The sequence below is a fragment of the Hemibagrus wyckioides genome, linkage group LG17 (assembly GCF_019097595.1).
Source record: "Hemibagrus wyckioides isolate EC202008001 linkage group LG17, SWU_Hwy_1.0, whole genome shotgun sequence".
NCBI classification, from domain to species: domain Eukaryota; kingdom Metazoa; phylum Chordata; class Actinopteri; order Siluriformes; family Bagridae; genus Hemibagrus; species Hemibagrus wyckioides.
The window spans coordinates 21,692,409-21,708,204 of record NC_080726.1 but is presented as its reverse complement, the minus strand read 5'-3'; the positions used below and the strand labels follow the sequence as shown (position 1 = coordinate 21,708,204).

At 38.7% G+C, this 15,796-nt stretch overlaps 1 protein-coding gene across 3 annotated transcripts in view; it reads left to right on the top strand.

The window, feature by feature from the left end:
• ttc12 (tetratricopeptide repeat domain 12) overlaps nucleotides 1-14,587 on the top strand; it is a 23,115-nt gene extending 8,528 nt beyond the window's left edge. The window contains exons 9-21 of one of the 3 annotated variants that reach the window (XM_058414618.1): nucleotides 103-291; nucleotides 1,707-1,776; nucleotides 2,113-2,201; nucleotides 4,008-4,176; nucleotides 5,856-5,948; nucleotides 6,919-6,982; nucleotides 7,067-7,201; nucleotides 7,413-7,505; nucleotides 7,625-7,693; nucleotides 8,586-8,687; nucleotides 10,738-10,837; nucleotides 11,054-11,279; nucleotides 13,248-13,974. In XM_058414618.1, the coding sequence (XP_058270601.1) occupies nucleotides 103-291; nucleotides 1,707-1,776; nucleotides 2,113-2,201; nucleotides 4,008-4,176; nucleotides 5,856-5,948; nucleotides 6,919-6,982; nucleotides 7,067-7,201; nucleotides 7,413-7,505; nucleotides 7,625-7,693; nucleotides 8,586-8,687; nucleotides 10,738-10,837; nucleotides 11,054-11,279; nucleotides 13,248-13,401 (1,553 nt within the window). In that variant the 3' untranslated portion in view covers nucleotides 13,402-13,974. Of the gene's footprint in view, nucleotides 1-102; nucleotides 292-1,706; nucleotides 1,777-2,112; nucleotides 2,202-4,007; nucleotides 4,177-5,855; nucleotides 5,949-6,918; nucleotides 6,983-7,066; nucleotides 7,202-7,412; nucleotides 7,506-7,624; nucleotides 7,694-8,585; nucleotides 8,688-10,737; nucleotides 10,838-11,053; nucleotides 11,280-13,157 lie in introns of all 3 variants that reach the window. The other 2 variants (XM_058414619.1, XM_058414620.1) reach the window with 2 other exon arrangements.
• The last annotated feature ends 1,209 nt before the right edge of the window (nucleotides 14,588-15,796 follow it).

Genomic DNA, 15,796 nt, shown 5'->3' with positions numbered 1-15,796 from the left:
CAGATGTCATTATGATGACATTATTCTTTTAACACAAACACTAATAAGGAGTACTGCATGAATGACATGAATGACACTCATTTGTTTCTGCTGCCACTATAGATTATCTGACACGAGTGGATTTGGAAGAGAAGAAGGCCCTTCAGGAGGAAACAGCACTCAGGGAGTTGAACGATGGAAAAGAAGGACCCAGGGTCATTCTTGACTTGCTGACAAAGCTGGACAGACCCAATGAGCACAACCTCTATTACTGTGGTGGATTGGAGCTTCTCACACATGCTGTGACATGCAGTGAGTGCACAAAATGCTGAAGTCATCCTTTTTAGTTTATTTCACAACTTATACCTCACTCAGCAGACGGTCCATCTTTAGTTGTACACACATTTGACACTGTCTCAGCAGCCAGAACAATGTTTGTACCGCTTTGCGGTCAATAGAGAGAGGAGTATGGATGTCTCATTGATTCCCTTAGTCGCTTCATTAACACTTTGTGATAAGATGTATTTACGTCACTGGTTACAGAGGCAGTCTCTGATCCCTTTAAGAACATGGCTAAGCCAGAAATGAAGTAAAAGGAGGTAGTCAGGTAGTCAGTCCTACGCTACGCCCAAAGGTTTTGGGACACCCAAATTGAATTCCGGTGTTGTTTTTCAGGGGTTGGGCTCGGCCCCTTAGTTCTAGTAAAAGGAACTCTTAATGCATACCAAGACATTTTGGATGATTTCACGCTCCCAACTTTGTGAGAACAGTTTGGGGATGACCCCTTCCTGTTCCAACATGACTGCACACCAGTGCACAAAGCAAGGTCCATAAAGACATAGATGAGTGAGTTTGGTGTGGAGGAACTTGCACAGATTCCTGACCTCAACCCCATAGAACACCTTTGGGGTGAATTAGAGCAGAGACTGCGAGCCAGACCTTCTCATCCAACATCAGTGCCTGACCTCACAAATGTGCTTCTAGAGGAATGGTCAAAAATTCCCATGAACACACTCCTAAACCTTGTGGAAAGTCTTCCCAGAAGAGTTGAAGCTGTTACAGCTGCAAAGAGCGGGACAACTCCATATTACATTCATGTGCATGTAAAGGCAGACGTCCCAAAACCTTTGGTAATATAGTGTATCAGTATGTCCACATCTGAACAACACCAACTAGTTTGTGATGCTCGGTAGTGCAGATTTGATCTCAGTAATGCCACTTCCAAAGACGTCATTTCATATGACAAACCTGCCTTTTTTTCACACAGCACTAGGTTTATAACATTTGTTAAAAAAAAAAGTGTCTAAATTAAATCAAGACTAGTGAATTCTTTACTGCTAGAGACGTGTTTCAAAACTATTTTCTGGGATGCTTTTTATCAGTGCAAGCAGAATGAAGGCCATGTCCCGAATTCATTCCTACAAACCACGCAGCCGTGAAAGCTTTCTAAAATGAAAAGATCCCAGCACCCTGGACAGGAAAGATACCTGAACGGGGCCTTTGTGAGCAAATTTCTTTCCGCAGAAGGTATACTGCTTTTGGCCAGATAAGAGAACTGTCCCTGACTCCTAATGAGTTTTTGTTTATTTCTCTCTTTGTCTTTGTCTCTTTTGCCCTTGACTATAAGGGATTTTGTTTCTGAAGCTGGCCAGGGTGGTTCTGCATTGATACATGGCTTTTGCTGCATTTGTTTTAATTACAATGACACCGTTTTTTGTCCCTCTTAGATACTGGGCAGACGTTATTCCGATTAAACAATGGCTTTAGTATCATCTCTGGCAATAAGAATATACAGAGGTAAGTTTTTTCAAGAAAAGCCTTCTGATAACCTGATCATTTTGAAAACTTTTCTCTCTAATTCTTAGTGGAAGTATTTTCCCATATGTGTTTACTGCATATTGTGCAAACCAGCCCTTAATTGATTGCAGCTTTAGATGTCTTAGACAGCTCTCTTCATCAGCTGGTGTGTTATAAACACATTTCTAAATGAGTGAATGTGAATAAACAACTTTTTTTTTTTTAAAAATGTTTTGTCAAAGGTTATGTTGTGATTCAACAAGACTTTCAGCAAATGTTAAGCATGGATAAGTGCTTTATAATCCCCTCTTTTTATCCGTCTCTGCCTCTTTTCAGCTGTCTTATGCTGACTTTGAAAGAGCTTCACAGCATGGATCTGTGTGTCGCTGTCCTCAGATTATGGACTAAGGTTTGCAGTGGAAATGGTAAACAGCATTTTATTAAAATTTTATTTGTCACAAAGACAATCATGCACAGTACGACATGTAGTGAAATGTTTTAAATAGGTGTGAAATGTGGAAATAAAATAAAGTGAAATGTGGAATTAAAAATGTAAAACGGAAATATAAAATATAAGAAATTATTTAAATAAAAATGTAAAATTGAAATATATAGAATATAAGAAATACAATTTAAATAAAAATATAAAACTAGAATATAAAAAAATAAGAAATAATTTAAATAAAAATGTAAAACTAGAATATAAAATATAAGGAATATAATTTAAATAAAAATGTAAAACTAAAATATATTAAAAAAACAATTTAAATAAATATGTAAAACTTGAATATAAAAAATAAGAAACGCAACTTAAATAAAAATATAAATCTAGAATATAAAATGTAAGAAATGCATATAAATAAATATGAAATGTAAATAAATAAAAATGTAAAACTAGAATATCAAAAAAGAAATGCAATTTAAATAAAAATCTAAAACTTGAATCAAAAACTAAGAAATACAATTTAAATAAAAATGTAAGACTAGAATATCAAAAAAATAGAAGTACAATTTAAATAAAAATCTAAAACTTAAATATAAAAAATAAGAAATACAATTTAGATAAAAATGTGAAACTAGAATTTAAAATATATGAAGTAATTTAAATAAAAATGTAAAACTAGAATATAAAATATAAGAAATACAAATTCAATTTAAATAAAAATATTAAACTGGAATGCAAAATAGTTAAGAAATATTTTAAATAATAATTTAAATAAAAATGTAAAACTAGAATATAAAATATAAGAATAATAATTTAAATAAAAATGTAAAACTAGAATATAGAATATAAGAATAATAATTTAAATAAAAATGTAAAACTAGAATATAGAATATAAGAAATAATTTAAATAAAACATGTAAAACTTGTTTAAAAAATTTAAAATATAAGAAATACACTAGAAGAAAAGAAGAATCTAAAATGGAAAGAATATCAAGTATAAAAAGAATATAAACATAAAATATACTATCAATTATACAATATATAAGAATAAAAATAAACAACAATAGAATGGATTAAGCAGAATAGTGATAGTAAAATATACAGTAAGATGGGTCATAGTGTGACATAGCTGAAATATTGATATAGTTAAAGTTAAAGTTGTAATGTGCAGTAGTGTGCCAGTCCTGAGTTAAAGTGACTTGTGTAATTTACCTTTCCAGTTGTTCAGCTACTTTCTTTCTGTATACGTGACCTATAGGCCATACAGAATTGCTGAATTATGGCCGTGTCACCATGCACATGCTCAGTCATTTGGTATATTGATTAGCAGCCTTAGTTCTTTCATTTCAAGGAGACTGCACCCAGTTGTGCACTTGGGGGAAACCCAACCAAGTGCCACAGCTTGACATTTAGTTCAAAGCGGAATCACAGGGCTTAAATCACCACTGCTTATATTGAGTGCAATAGAGTGGGACGCGTAAGAGCAGGCACCGATGATGAGACTTCAGCTGCCTGGATAGATAACACTTCTAAAGACATATTTCTCCACTTTATTATCCTAGCTTTTGAACTGGGGAACCTTCACTGGCAGTCTCTACACGAATAATAAACTTGTGGCGAAGCGTTCGGTTGTTTGCTCGCTTACGACCGGTTGTCTGTCACAGGCTGGTTCATAATGTTGCCAGAAAAGAGACGATTAGTTCTCGTGCCAGAAACGTTGTGTTGCATTCTGGATAGAAATGTTCTCAGATCACTGACTCTTGTCTTGCAATGCTGTCACTTACAGAGGAAAATCAGCAGCTGTTACTGCAGTGTCTCAGCACAAGTGAACAGATTGTCCTGTTGTTAACCTCAACGTCATTAGCCATCCAGCAGGAATGTTTAACTCTTATCTGCATGTACTGTCAGAGCCAGCATGGAAGACGCTTGGTAATTGAAAACCTCGATCTGATCAGGTAAAAGGTTTTCTGGTCTCACAGAGCATTATTCTGTTTAATTTTAGAGTGAAAATTAAACAATGAAATTCAACACACAGCATGGTATAATAAAGAAGGAATAAAACACAATGAGGTGTGCTATAATTGATCAATATCGCATGAGCAAATTGCTTAATTTGCTATAAATTAGTGATGCGCTGTAAAGTGAGCGTGGCTTCTTCTGGATCTGTTTCCTCTAGCGGAGCAAAAATAAACAGAACATTCGGCCATGTTTGTGTCTGAAAATGTCACTCACACTTACTTAGTAATTAATTGTTTATAGTTCCATAATATAAAAGCAATATATCTCGCTCTCGCAATTGTGCTGAATGTTAACCTGTCTGTTTTCATTTGTACACAGCTGCTTCCTGTGAAATTGCCGTCCTTTTCTTGATTTTCAACTTTCATATTCGACGCCAGAAGTATAATCCTGAAAAAGTATTATCTGCCATGTCTGAGAAGTACAAAACAAAATAACAAATCCAAAAACACAAGGAGAACTCAGACAAAGTGGAAAAGGTAGGGAATTCCTCCCTCTGATTGGAGGAATTCCCTACCTTCCTATCTGTCACCTAGGATATACAGGAAGTAGGACATTGTGTATCTAACTTGATTTCTTGTACATGTGTGGAGTTCTGCCTTCGCTTTAAACCATTTTTTTTAGTGCAACTTTAAATCTTTTAACAAACGTATATAAATATATTTATAAGAAAATGGAGTTCATTCAGTGCTACTGTGAGGAAGGACGTCCATATGGCGTGATGTTGGATATACTGATAGCGTATCATGGAGTAAAGGTTAGTTTGTGATCTCTAAAAACACACCAGGTATGTATGGAAGACCAAACTATTCCAGATTAAAGGATGTAAGGAGCGCTATAAGAGCAGAGCTGTGTTCATACACACACCAATCCACTTTCTACTGCTGCAGCTACTGCTGGACTTCCTCTATATCCTGAGTGACAGATGTCTCGTCCAAACAGAGGGAAGAATTCCGTTCGCAAACTATACCTACCTTTTCTGCTTTGTCTGAATTGTCCTTGTGTTTTTCAGTTTGTTTGTTTTGTCCAATGATGATGTCATTAACTGCAGTAAGGGTTTTGAACTGGACAGTGGAAATTTAATGTGGCGAACACAGACAAGTGGAGTGATACACACACCAAAGCACCTCAGTGCAGTTATTATAAATATAAGCACTGTTGGAATACCACTCGACCAATCAGATTAGTGGACCGGAACTAGCTGTTATGTAATAGTTATAGTGATCATTATAGTTATAATGTATAATAATAAAATTGCCCTGAGGTTTATTATTTTTCAGTAATGCATCTCCAAGTGTCTTATTCCTTTTATACCGCAGCTTTTTGTCCATTTTTGTCAATGATGTCATTTTGTCATTTATAAACGAATGACACATCATACTTTTGACCATTTATAGTGCATGTTGTCGAATCTAATCTAATCTAAACACATTTTTTTACATTCCTTTCCTTTTAAAGTGTTGTTGAACTTAGATTATTAAGTCTCTGTGATTGATTTAAATATAGAAATGATAACGTATAAGAAAAAGTGCATAAACCTGCGATTTGAATTAGAAAATGAATTATCTTCTGGCCAATCAGATCAGAGTATTCAACACTATTTTTTTTCTACCTGCAGAATGACAGAGATCTTGATGGACTGCGTATGCAAAGACGACAAATCAAGAAGCATGGCCCTCAGTATTCTGGAGAACCTGGCTGGAGAAAATAAGTAATGCTCTATCGATGTATTTGCTTCCACCCCACAGCCACTTGCCCTCTGTGCACCTCACTAGAATCTATCAACCTGATGGCAAGAGAGGAGCAGCTTCTTCATGAAATCCTGCACACGACCCACATGGGAATCCATTAGGCAGCCATGCATCATAGCGGAGCAGTTTAAACCAAAGACCTATTCAAATGCATTCAAATTAATAGCTAAGGAATGCCAAATGAACCAGTATGAAACAAAGCAATCCATCACAGCTCAGTCTCACCAGTCATCTCTCTGAAAGACCCCCCCCAATGCATTAGACCTCTAATCAGAGTAGTGGTGGATTGATCAAACTTGTGGTTTTAGCTGTCTTTTGCCATGATTACTTGTCACAGGCAAATTCCATACCCATGGCCAAATCCAGAGCTTTAGGTCATCGGGTGTCACGCTGTCAAGGACAAATGATTGAGTGGCTCTGTGAGCTTTTAGATAAGGATTGCCACCTCTAGAAATTTCAAGCATTGGATACGGTATGTGACATGGTGCAGTAAATTTTCTTTCAGTGCCACACTTCAGACTGGCCTTCTCTACAAGCCCAAACAAACACATTTAAAGACAAGATTGTTGCTGATAGTGTGCTAGATGGCAGTGACCGCCAGGAATAATTACATTCTTCATTGCCTGCAGCTCAGACTCAGGACATCAGTTAATTGAAACACTTTGTGAGACAAGCAAAAGTGAGAAAATTTCCATGATAAATTAATTGCTGCAAAGGCTCAAAAGACTTGCTATTATCTCAGCAACAGGGCCCCGTATTTCTCCTCGCAGTAGCAAGGCACGCTCATCAGTAATTCAGGATTTCGACTTGGATCAGTGATCACACTGGGAAAATACATTCTTTATATTCTAAGCCTGGGGCTCAATTTGCATAACAGAGACACTCAGAAATATAGTGTAAATATTTTGTTGTGTGTGTTTTTGTGTGCAGGTTTCGTATCCGGTCTAGAGAGAGCATTACAAAGGTTTTTGCCCCTCCTTTCGAGTATTTGCTGGTAATAAATCACAGAGGTCCTTCTGATTTGTTCGGTCATTACTCTTTGAGTTAATTGTATACTGAGCGTTTATTTCGTCCGCAGGAAAATGTTACGGCATCCAGCCAAGGCTTGCTGCCGTGCTTAATTTCTGTGATTGGGGCCATGTCTGTGGATGAAGTCGTTATTAACAAGCTGGCGAGCCGTGAAGAGTTTTGGAAGAGCTCGTTCTCTGCCATGGTATATTTGATCATCTCATACGATGAAGCTTAGTCTGTCCTTGAACATCACTGAATAATGTATAATGTTTTCCCAGCTTGAATTCTGATTTGGAGTTTAAGCTCATTTTCATATCACATTGTATGAGCTGCAAAACATGAAAATGCTTTTTTAACAGTATTTAATTTCTAGCAAAGTCAGAATGAAATAATGTTTTTGTTTTGTTTTTCAGGGGCAGTGTGCTAGCTGTGAATATAGAAGTGTTCTCTATCCTCTCCTGGATCTCATGATCAACATAGCCTCTAATCAAGCTTCGGTCATGCGAGTAAGTGGCTGGTTGAATCTCTGGAAGGTAGTGGAAGGATATAAACTGAAAATCTCGACTCTCACTATGTTGTAAATCATGTCCAAAAAAGTGCATTGAGAGGTTGCTATGTCACACAGGAGTATGCTGTTGTGGGCTGTAAAAGATGTCTGGTTCTGCTCAGTGATCCTGATGGTGGCATCATCACGGTAGGATATGTATTTTCCCCCCCAGGCTTCACAGTAGCAGACTCCTCAGCTCCCTCACCACTGCTCATTCTTAGCTGTGGATTTGTTTCTGTCACAGTAGCTTTACATTTGCCTTGTTTTACACATTTATTTTTCTAGTTTCTGTTTTTTTTTTTAGTTCTGCCCAAACTCTACTAAGGTCACTCTCACTGCTCTCCATTATTCTTAATATTTTATATGCTTGTCTGAACTGACACATCTGAAAAAGCTGGTTCTCACTGGGCAGTGACTATATTTGATTATGAACTTATAAAAGGAGGCTATGCTGTAACCTTCTCTTAGCAATAAAATTAGTGGTCTGTCCAAAGAACTTTCCTTTTGGACAGAGGCGTGATTGAAAATGTCTTCATGTGTGCTGACCCCAGACAATGCTTACACAAATATTATAGTAATGCTGCACATACTGTACGCCCTTTCAATGCCCTGTATGACAGTTTGGTCAGGGTATGGGGTTATGAGTTTTCATAATATATTGATGCTTTCATTTGGCAATCCTATCAGTAAGCATTCATAATGACGCCTGTAGCAACTCTAGGGACAAATTTTCTGATGCTGATGGAAATCAATCTCCACATGTGGCCTCTATGGCTTTGCTTTTTTCCCGCAGATCATATCCCTTGAACTGTTCCACAGTGTACAATTAAGGAGAAACAGCAACACCCTTGCTTGTCCATATGTTGAATTGTTTACCTGCAGTAACAAACCTTTCAGTGCTCAGATTATAAATCAGCACTGTGACTAGCGTTCTGTTATTTTGCAAGGATGCTAGGCTGCTGTGTAACTACTGCGGTATGTTGGTGCTGTAAGTCATGAATGACTTTGTCTGTGATATGTCATTCTTTCTTTGCATTAGAGAGCAGTGGGATTGCTAAGCGTGGTCCTTCCAAAATCAGCTGCTGCCACTCAGGAGCTTGTGCAGCAAGGTGTTGTAAAGAGACTGCTCAAGATTCTCAAGGTATCAAATATTCACTTTAATCATCAAACGTGGCATCGTAATCTAATGGCACAGGAATTATCATAAGATCATAGTACTGATTACATCCTAATATCAAATCAATGATGTCAAATCAATAATCTCAAAGCAATTGTGGCATCTTAAACCCATGGAACTGGTGGCATCAATTCCTAAAGCACTGGTGGAACCCCAATCTCAAGTCACTGGGAGCATCGTAATCTTAAAGAATATTAATCCAGGCATGGGTAGTATCATACTCTCAAGGCAAAGGTGGCATCCTGAAATCAAGGCACGGGTGGCATCATACTCTCAAGGGAAAGGTGGCATCCTAAAATCAAGGCACGGGTTGCATCATACTCTCAAGACAAAGGTGGCATCCTGAAATCAAGGTACTGGGATCATCTTATTCTCAAGACATTGATAGCATCATAAGGCCAAGGCAAAGGTGGCATCATACGATCATTATGGCATTACGGCATTCTAAACTCAGTGGACTAGTAGCATCTTAATCTCAAGGCACTGGTGGCCTCCAAAGTTTAAGACACTAGTGATGTCTTAATCACAAGACCCTGGTGATATTTTTTGCAGAAGGGACTAGAGGCACCCTACTCTTAAGGCATTTGTGGCATCATACTCAATTCAATGGTAGCATCCTAATCTCAAGGCACTGGTGTCATCCTAAAATAAAGGCACTGGTGGCATGATACTCTCAAGGTGAAAGTGGCATCCTGCAATCAAGGCATGGGTGGCATCATACTCTCAAGGCAAAGGTGGCATCCTGAAATCAAGGCATGGGTGGCATCATACTCTCAAGGCAAAGGTGGCATCCTGAAATCAAGGCACAGGTGGCATCATATGGCAATGGTGGCATCATACTCAATGCAATCGTAGCATCCTAATCTCAAGGCACTGGTGTCATCCTAAAATAAAGGCGCTGTTGGCATCATACTCTCAAGGCAAAGGTGGCATCCTGCAATCAATGCACAGGTGACATCATACTCTCAAGGCAAAGGTGGCATCCTAAAATCAAGGTACAGATGGCATCATACTCTCTTGGCAAAGGAGGCATCATACTCTCAACGCAATGGTGACATACTCTCAACGCAATAGTAGCATCCTAATCTCAAGGCACTGGTGTCATCCTAAAATAAAGGCACTGGTGGCATCATACTCTCAAAGCAAAGGTGGCATCTTGAAATCAAGGCACTGGCGACATCATACGGCAATTGTGGCATCATACTCTCAAGGCAAAGGTTGCACCAGAAATCAAGGCACTGATGAAACATAAATTGAGGCACTGGGTGCATCATAATCTCCAAGCATTGCTAACATCCTAAAATGCTACCAAGGCTATGGTGGAATCATGGAATCATAAAATCATGGCACTGATGTCATCCTAATCTCATGGTACTGGATAGCTCCTCAGGATTAAGGCACCAGTGCCAACTTCATCAAAAACGCACTAATAATATCTTTTGCTCAAGGGACAGACAGGTGTCATCCTAAAATTAAGACATTTATGGCATCCCAATATTAAGGCACTGCATCATTTGATTAAGACACATGTGGAAGCCATTGCTGGCACCTGGGAGGATTGATGATATTTTAAAACCTTGCATAAATATTCATAACCCTTGTACTTGTCCACATTGTGACTGTTGATATTTCACAGTTTTATGATTTTGCCAGACAGTGTCCCATGTTGAACAAGTCATGCACACACACTGCAATGATCATGCAGTTGTTGTCATGGAAGGTTGTGCTCTGCTGTGACATGATAAATAATGTACTATATAAATAGTCACATCAGCAAACCATTGCAAAATGATAACTGAGCCAAACCAGCTAACTAACAACTCTAAGCAGACTGTTTGAAGGTATTAACTTTCTGCAGAATTAACTCTCATCTTTGACGCGTGTGAAATAATCACAAGCCAACTTTTGACAGCATTAATTATTCTTGTTTTGTGTCACAATGAGATACCACCATGAATGTGTAATGTGGTGAAGCTTCCTGAAAAGATGAAAGTGCTTCTTTTCATTCTATCAGGTTGAAGGGCAGACAAGCTCAAGATACTCAATTAAAGCTATGGCAGTGTGCACCGCCTCTGGCCAGCAGGCCTGTGAAGAACTGGTGAAGCTTGACAAGAGTAAGTACTGAAGGAGAGAGAAATGATATTGGAGTGGGGTACAACTATTAAACAAAAATGAGCCCAAATAAAACATAAAAGAGTTTAAGTAAAAGGAGAAGCCAAATACAGATAATATTGTAAGGGGGAAAAAACAGTATGGTGAAAAAGTATAGCAAAGTAAGTTTAGTGAACATACAGTAACTTTGTGTGCATTATACATACCTATTTATTCAGGGCTGGTGACCATGAGGAAGCTCCTGGGCAGCAGTGATGAATTAGTGGTAGGAAACGCTGCTCTGTGTCTAGGGCACTGTTTGGCGGTGCAGGGAACCGCAACCAGTCTCTTGGGTACGGATTGCGTGATGCTCCTTCTGAGGCATGCAGCTGGAAAGTCTAAGAGAGTGGACGTGCAGCAGAACGCCGCCATCGCATTGGGGAAACTGTGCAGAGTTGAGCCCAGGTATGCAGAACTGCCCTTTCTGTCAACCTGTTCATATGCCAGTTAGGGCTGTGTTTCAGACCCACGCATTTCCTGCATGACTCTTAGCATTTCTGCTTCATTCAATAAAATGCAAGACCACACTACTTCAGTAAGTAAAAGCAATTGTTCAACTCGTTATCTACAGAGTTCACTGTGTACCTTAGTCATGCGGTTATTAATAATGCACAATGTTGACACAAGCAGTAAAAACATTTGGATTCTCATAACTTCTGCCTCCTTCGGCTATAGACTTCATTTACATTTCAGAATTATCTTTTATTCCGCAAGAGCTGACTTTTCTCTTAGATATACAGTATGTGCAAAGAAGAGATTTGGCAGGATGTGGATTTTGAAGACAGCATTACCACTGTCTCCAAATTAGGCAGTATCTTCTTAGTGTCTCTGAACCATATTTAGAGGTTCACGTAAATTATTATTCACTTTGGTAATGAAATGAGATGATTTCATTAAAATGTTTTGTATATCCTGCTCCCAGCAGCACTGTAGAGTGCACGGGAGAGAGACTTACGTGTTTCTTTCGCAGGCTATAAAGACACATGATTTTATAATAAGAGTTGAGAGCTTGTTCAGGGAGTTTGTAGCTCAGTGGTTAAGGTGCTGGACTACTGATCTAATGGTTGTGAGTTTGAATCCCAGGACCGCTGAGCCCTTGAGCAAGGCCCTTAACTCTCAATTGCTCAGTTGTATAAATGAGATAATCTTAAGTTGCTCTGGATAAGGGGTGTCTGCCCATGAATTCTAATTTAATTGGGACACAGTGAACCTGCTTATTTAGACAACTATCATGTGACACAATTATGTAAAGACCACCATTAATGTTACATACATCTGACCTCAGAATGTGGAAAAATTTTGCGATCTCTGTGACTTTGACCAAAGCTGGCTTAGAGTGATGTGAAAAACAGAAAAAAGCTCTAGTGAAGGGACGTTCTGTGGGTGGGAAACTTTAGTTGATGAGAGAGGTCAGAGGTGGTGGAATTGGCAGAAAACATGAGGGGTTCCATTCGTGTCAGCCTTGAGTCTGAGGTGAGCACCATAGCTGGACAGCTTGAGATTAAAGAAAAGCAGCACCTGTTTAGTTTTTAGTCAAGCCCATTGTAGCCTCAGACCGCTATTCTTGCTGATTGGAGTGGAACCTGAAGCGGTCTTCACACAATATCACGTGTTCAATTACGTGATTTCATGCACCCTCACAAGTCTTTCACGTGCGATTACATAGTACTCACATAATCAAAGGTGAAAAAAACAACAACGTATAATTAGATATGTAATGCAGTTTGAAATCCGAGAGTTGTATAAAGTTGAGAAATATATAGACTATTTAATGTAATGTATCAGCATGTAATGGGGTAAATTCTCCTTCAGTGGGTCAATAACGAAACGTGACATTTTCTGAATCAGATGCGGAATCCAGATTAGTTGTTCGTGAGGAAGCATACTGAAATGCACTCATCTTCTTCATGCTTTAATTTACTGTAAAATCCCTCTTGCAGCTGCTGCATTTATAACCGCTAATGGGGCAGCTTGACAAGACTAGAATCTGGTTAAATATTTAAAGTTTCAATTTATTTGACTTTTCAAGACCTTGCTGATGTAATTAATGATGCTTCTTTCACAGATTGGAAGTGTGGGGACAGAATGCATATTTCCATGTAGGTCATGATAATCTGGGTCTTAGAGACTAGGATGTAGTATGGGATCAGGCTCAAAGTGGACACAGACTGGTGTCTGGCTAAGAGAGCAGTCTGTTTAGGATACCGGACATGAAAAGTGACCATACATATTAAAAAATGGACAGGTATCCTCATCCACTCTGTGCTTCGGTCTTATTTTCAGGCACACAGAGAAACTCAGGGAGCTCAGTGGTCTGGAGATCCTTCATTCCTGTATGAAATTGATCACCTAAGATCTTCCACTTAATTTCAGATGGATTCACGTGGACCCTGGACTTAAAGTGAGAAGTTTACACTGCACCAGGACTATCTTTATCACTCAGTTCTTTTCCTTGTGTACACTAGATTACATGCACACCAAAAACAATCCTCCCATCCAAAATGTTTATCTGTATAGATTTCGGTAATAAATAAGTATGTTTGTTGTAAAGAACTATGGAAAATATGCACAGTGTATGGAAATGCATAGGCATCCTGAAAACAAACTGGAGTGTTAGGTAAGAAAAATTTATTCTGATAACATTTCCTGTTCACTAATACATACTTAGAAGGGATCACTCATCAGCTCAGAACCTAGTTTACAAACCTGACATTAATATTGTGTACTTATGGTTTGTACAGGACTTTACTTTTCATTTAAAGTTCTCAGTTTCTTATGCAATAAAATATTAGTTCCTCATTTTTAAATGGTGTTAAAGTTGATTCGTGAATATTCAATTCGTTGCTGTTTTGCCTGTAGTAATATTTTACCAAACCTCAGGCTCAATCAATCTGGGAATTGAAGAGCTCATGAGTAGACCTCTGGAAAAACTGGCAGGCAATGAATCTGTTTAATAATGGATTATATGAACACAATCTTACCTCTGCAACCTCATGCAAGCTTTGACACAGATGTGAAATAAAATAAAGTGATGAATTCTTCCTCTGAACCGATATGATTTGTTCTCTTTTGAGTAATTTAATCAGAGTATAAATGAGCCAAGAGGAAGGAATAGCTTTCAGGATGTCATTAGTCACTCAAGAGAACAATAGATTGACTGAGATTATTATAGCAGTGTTTAGAAAAGCAAAGATTAGTTATACTTTACTTGCATAAAACAGTAGGTCAGTGAGACGGTGGGTATTTGTAGAGCGAAGGTGTCTTGTTGTAGATTGTGGAGTGAGGAGTTCTTTAAGATAGTGTAGGACGTTTCCATGGATGCACTGGCGGGTAAGTAGACAGAGTTTATATTCAATACGGAGGTGGATGGGGAGCCAGTGGAGTGTCCGGAGGATTGGAGTGATGTGCTCATATTTCCACATTCTCATAAGGATCCTGGCAGCACTGTTCTGAATGTGTTGGAGCTTTTGAAGACTCCTGCCAGAGATCCCAATGAAGAGTGCATCACAATAGTCAAGCCTGGATGAGACAAAGGCATGGACCAGCCTTTCAGCATCACAGAGGGAAAAGGAGGGGCGGAGTTTGGCTATGTTTCTGAGATGAAAGAATGCAGTTTTACAGAGATGTTGGACATGTAATTCAAATGGGTATCAAACAGGTTATTAACAGAGTTGGAGAGAGTAATGGTGTGGCCAGAAAAGGAAAAACAGGTAATGGGGGATAGTAATTCAGAAGAGGATTCTTCAAACCTATAGTTATAATTGCTCCTCATTCATTGCATTTGTATTTGTTTTAGTCAACTAAGAAGTCCCTGCAAACGGAAAGCACAACTTTCAAAGCTGCTCTGACGTCACAAGACCAAAACAACAGCCATTCGAAAAGCTCCTCTGAGAACCTTCCTCGTCTGAATGTGTTTGTAATCACTTCTCCTGGGACAGGTTTGTTCCGTGCACCACACAAAAGGCACTACGCAACTACCATGAGCTATAAAGTGAATGATACTGCTTAGGTTGTTCACAAAAGGGGTTAGGGAATTATTGCATTCTGGTTCATTCACTGTGAGTAAGCATAACACCTCAGCTCTGCAGCTTGCCTGTGGAGCGTATCTCCCGTTGATCTCTGATGAGAGGGGATCCTTATCGTATGCTGAATCTGCACAGGTTATTAACAGTGTGACGGCAGCTGCTGCTCATCCAACCGAACGTGGGGGGAAAGATCGCTGCTTTGCTTTACACTCCACACCAATTCAAAGGTTCATGGAGCCCATTGCTCTTTTGTCCATAAATATCATCCCTGCAGTACCAGGCTATGGTCCAGCAATAAGTGATGACCTTGAGGATGGTGATAGAATAGCAAGACAAGGAACTAGTATAAATGAAGTAGGAACCTCTAACCCTCAGAAGGCTACCAAGCCCATTTTAAATGATGTAAAAGAACTTTGTAGAAAAGGGCAGCCCCATGATAATGTTTTTTGACAATTCTGCCAAACAGACCTGGGTTACGCACCATTGGTAGTGCTTCTGTAGTTGAACTGGTTTCCAGAAAGCCTTGAGAAGAAAAGTATGCCTGCTCCAGGCTTAGTGACCCATTGGAATGCTATCTCTGATATTAACAGGGTTCATCCAGCCAGGAAGCAGTTCATGACACAGAGGAAATGCTCATCCTCGAAGAATACACAGACAAATTCTAATAAATAAAAAGCTCCATGTTTAAACATTTTCCCCACCCTTCCCAAGGACTGTCTGCATTCAGTTCATTTAGTTCAATTCAGTTCAATTCACCTTTTTTGTCATTGTCACAAAACATCTTTACTGAGACAATATCAGGAAAAACATTGTCCCAAAAGGGAACACATCTTCATCTAGGTGACATAAATAAAGTGTTATTTTAAGGAATTTCCCTTCCATAACATTGTACTATAT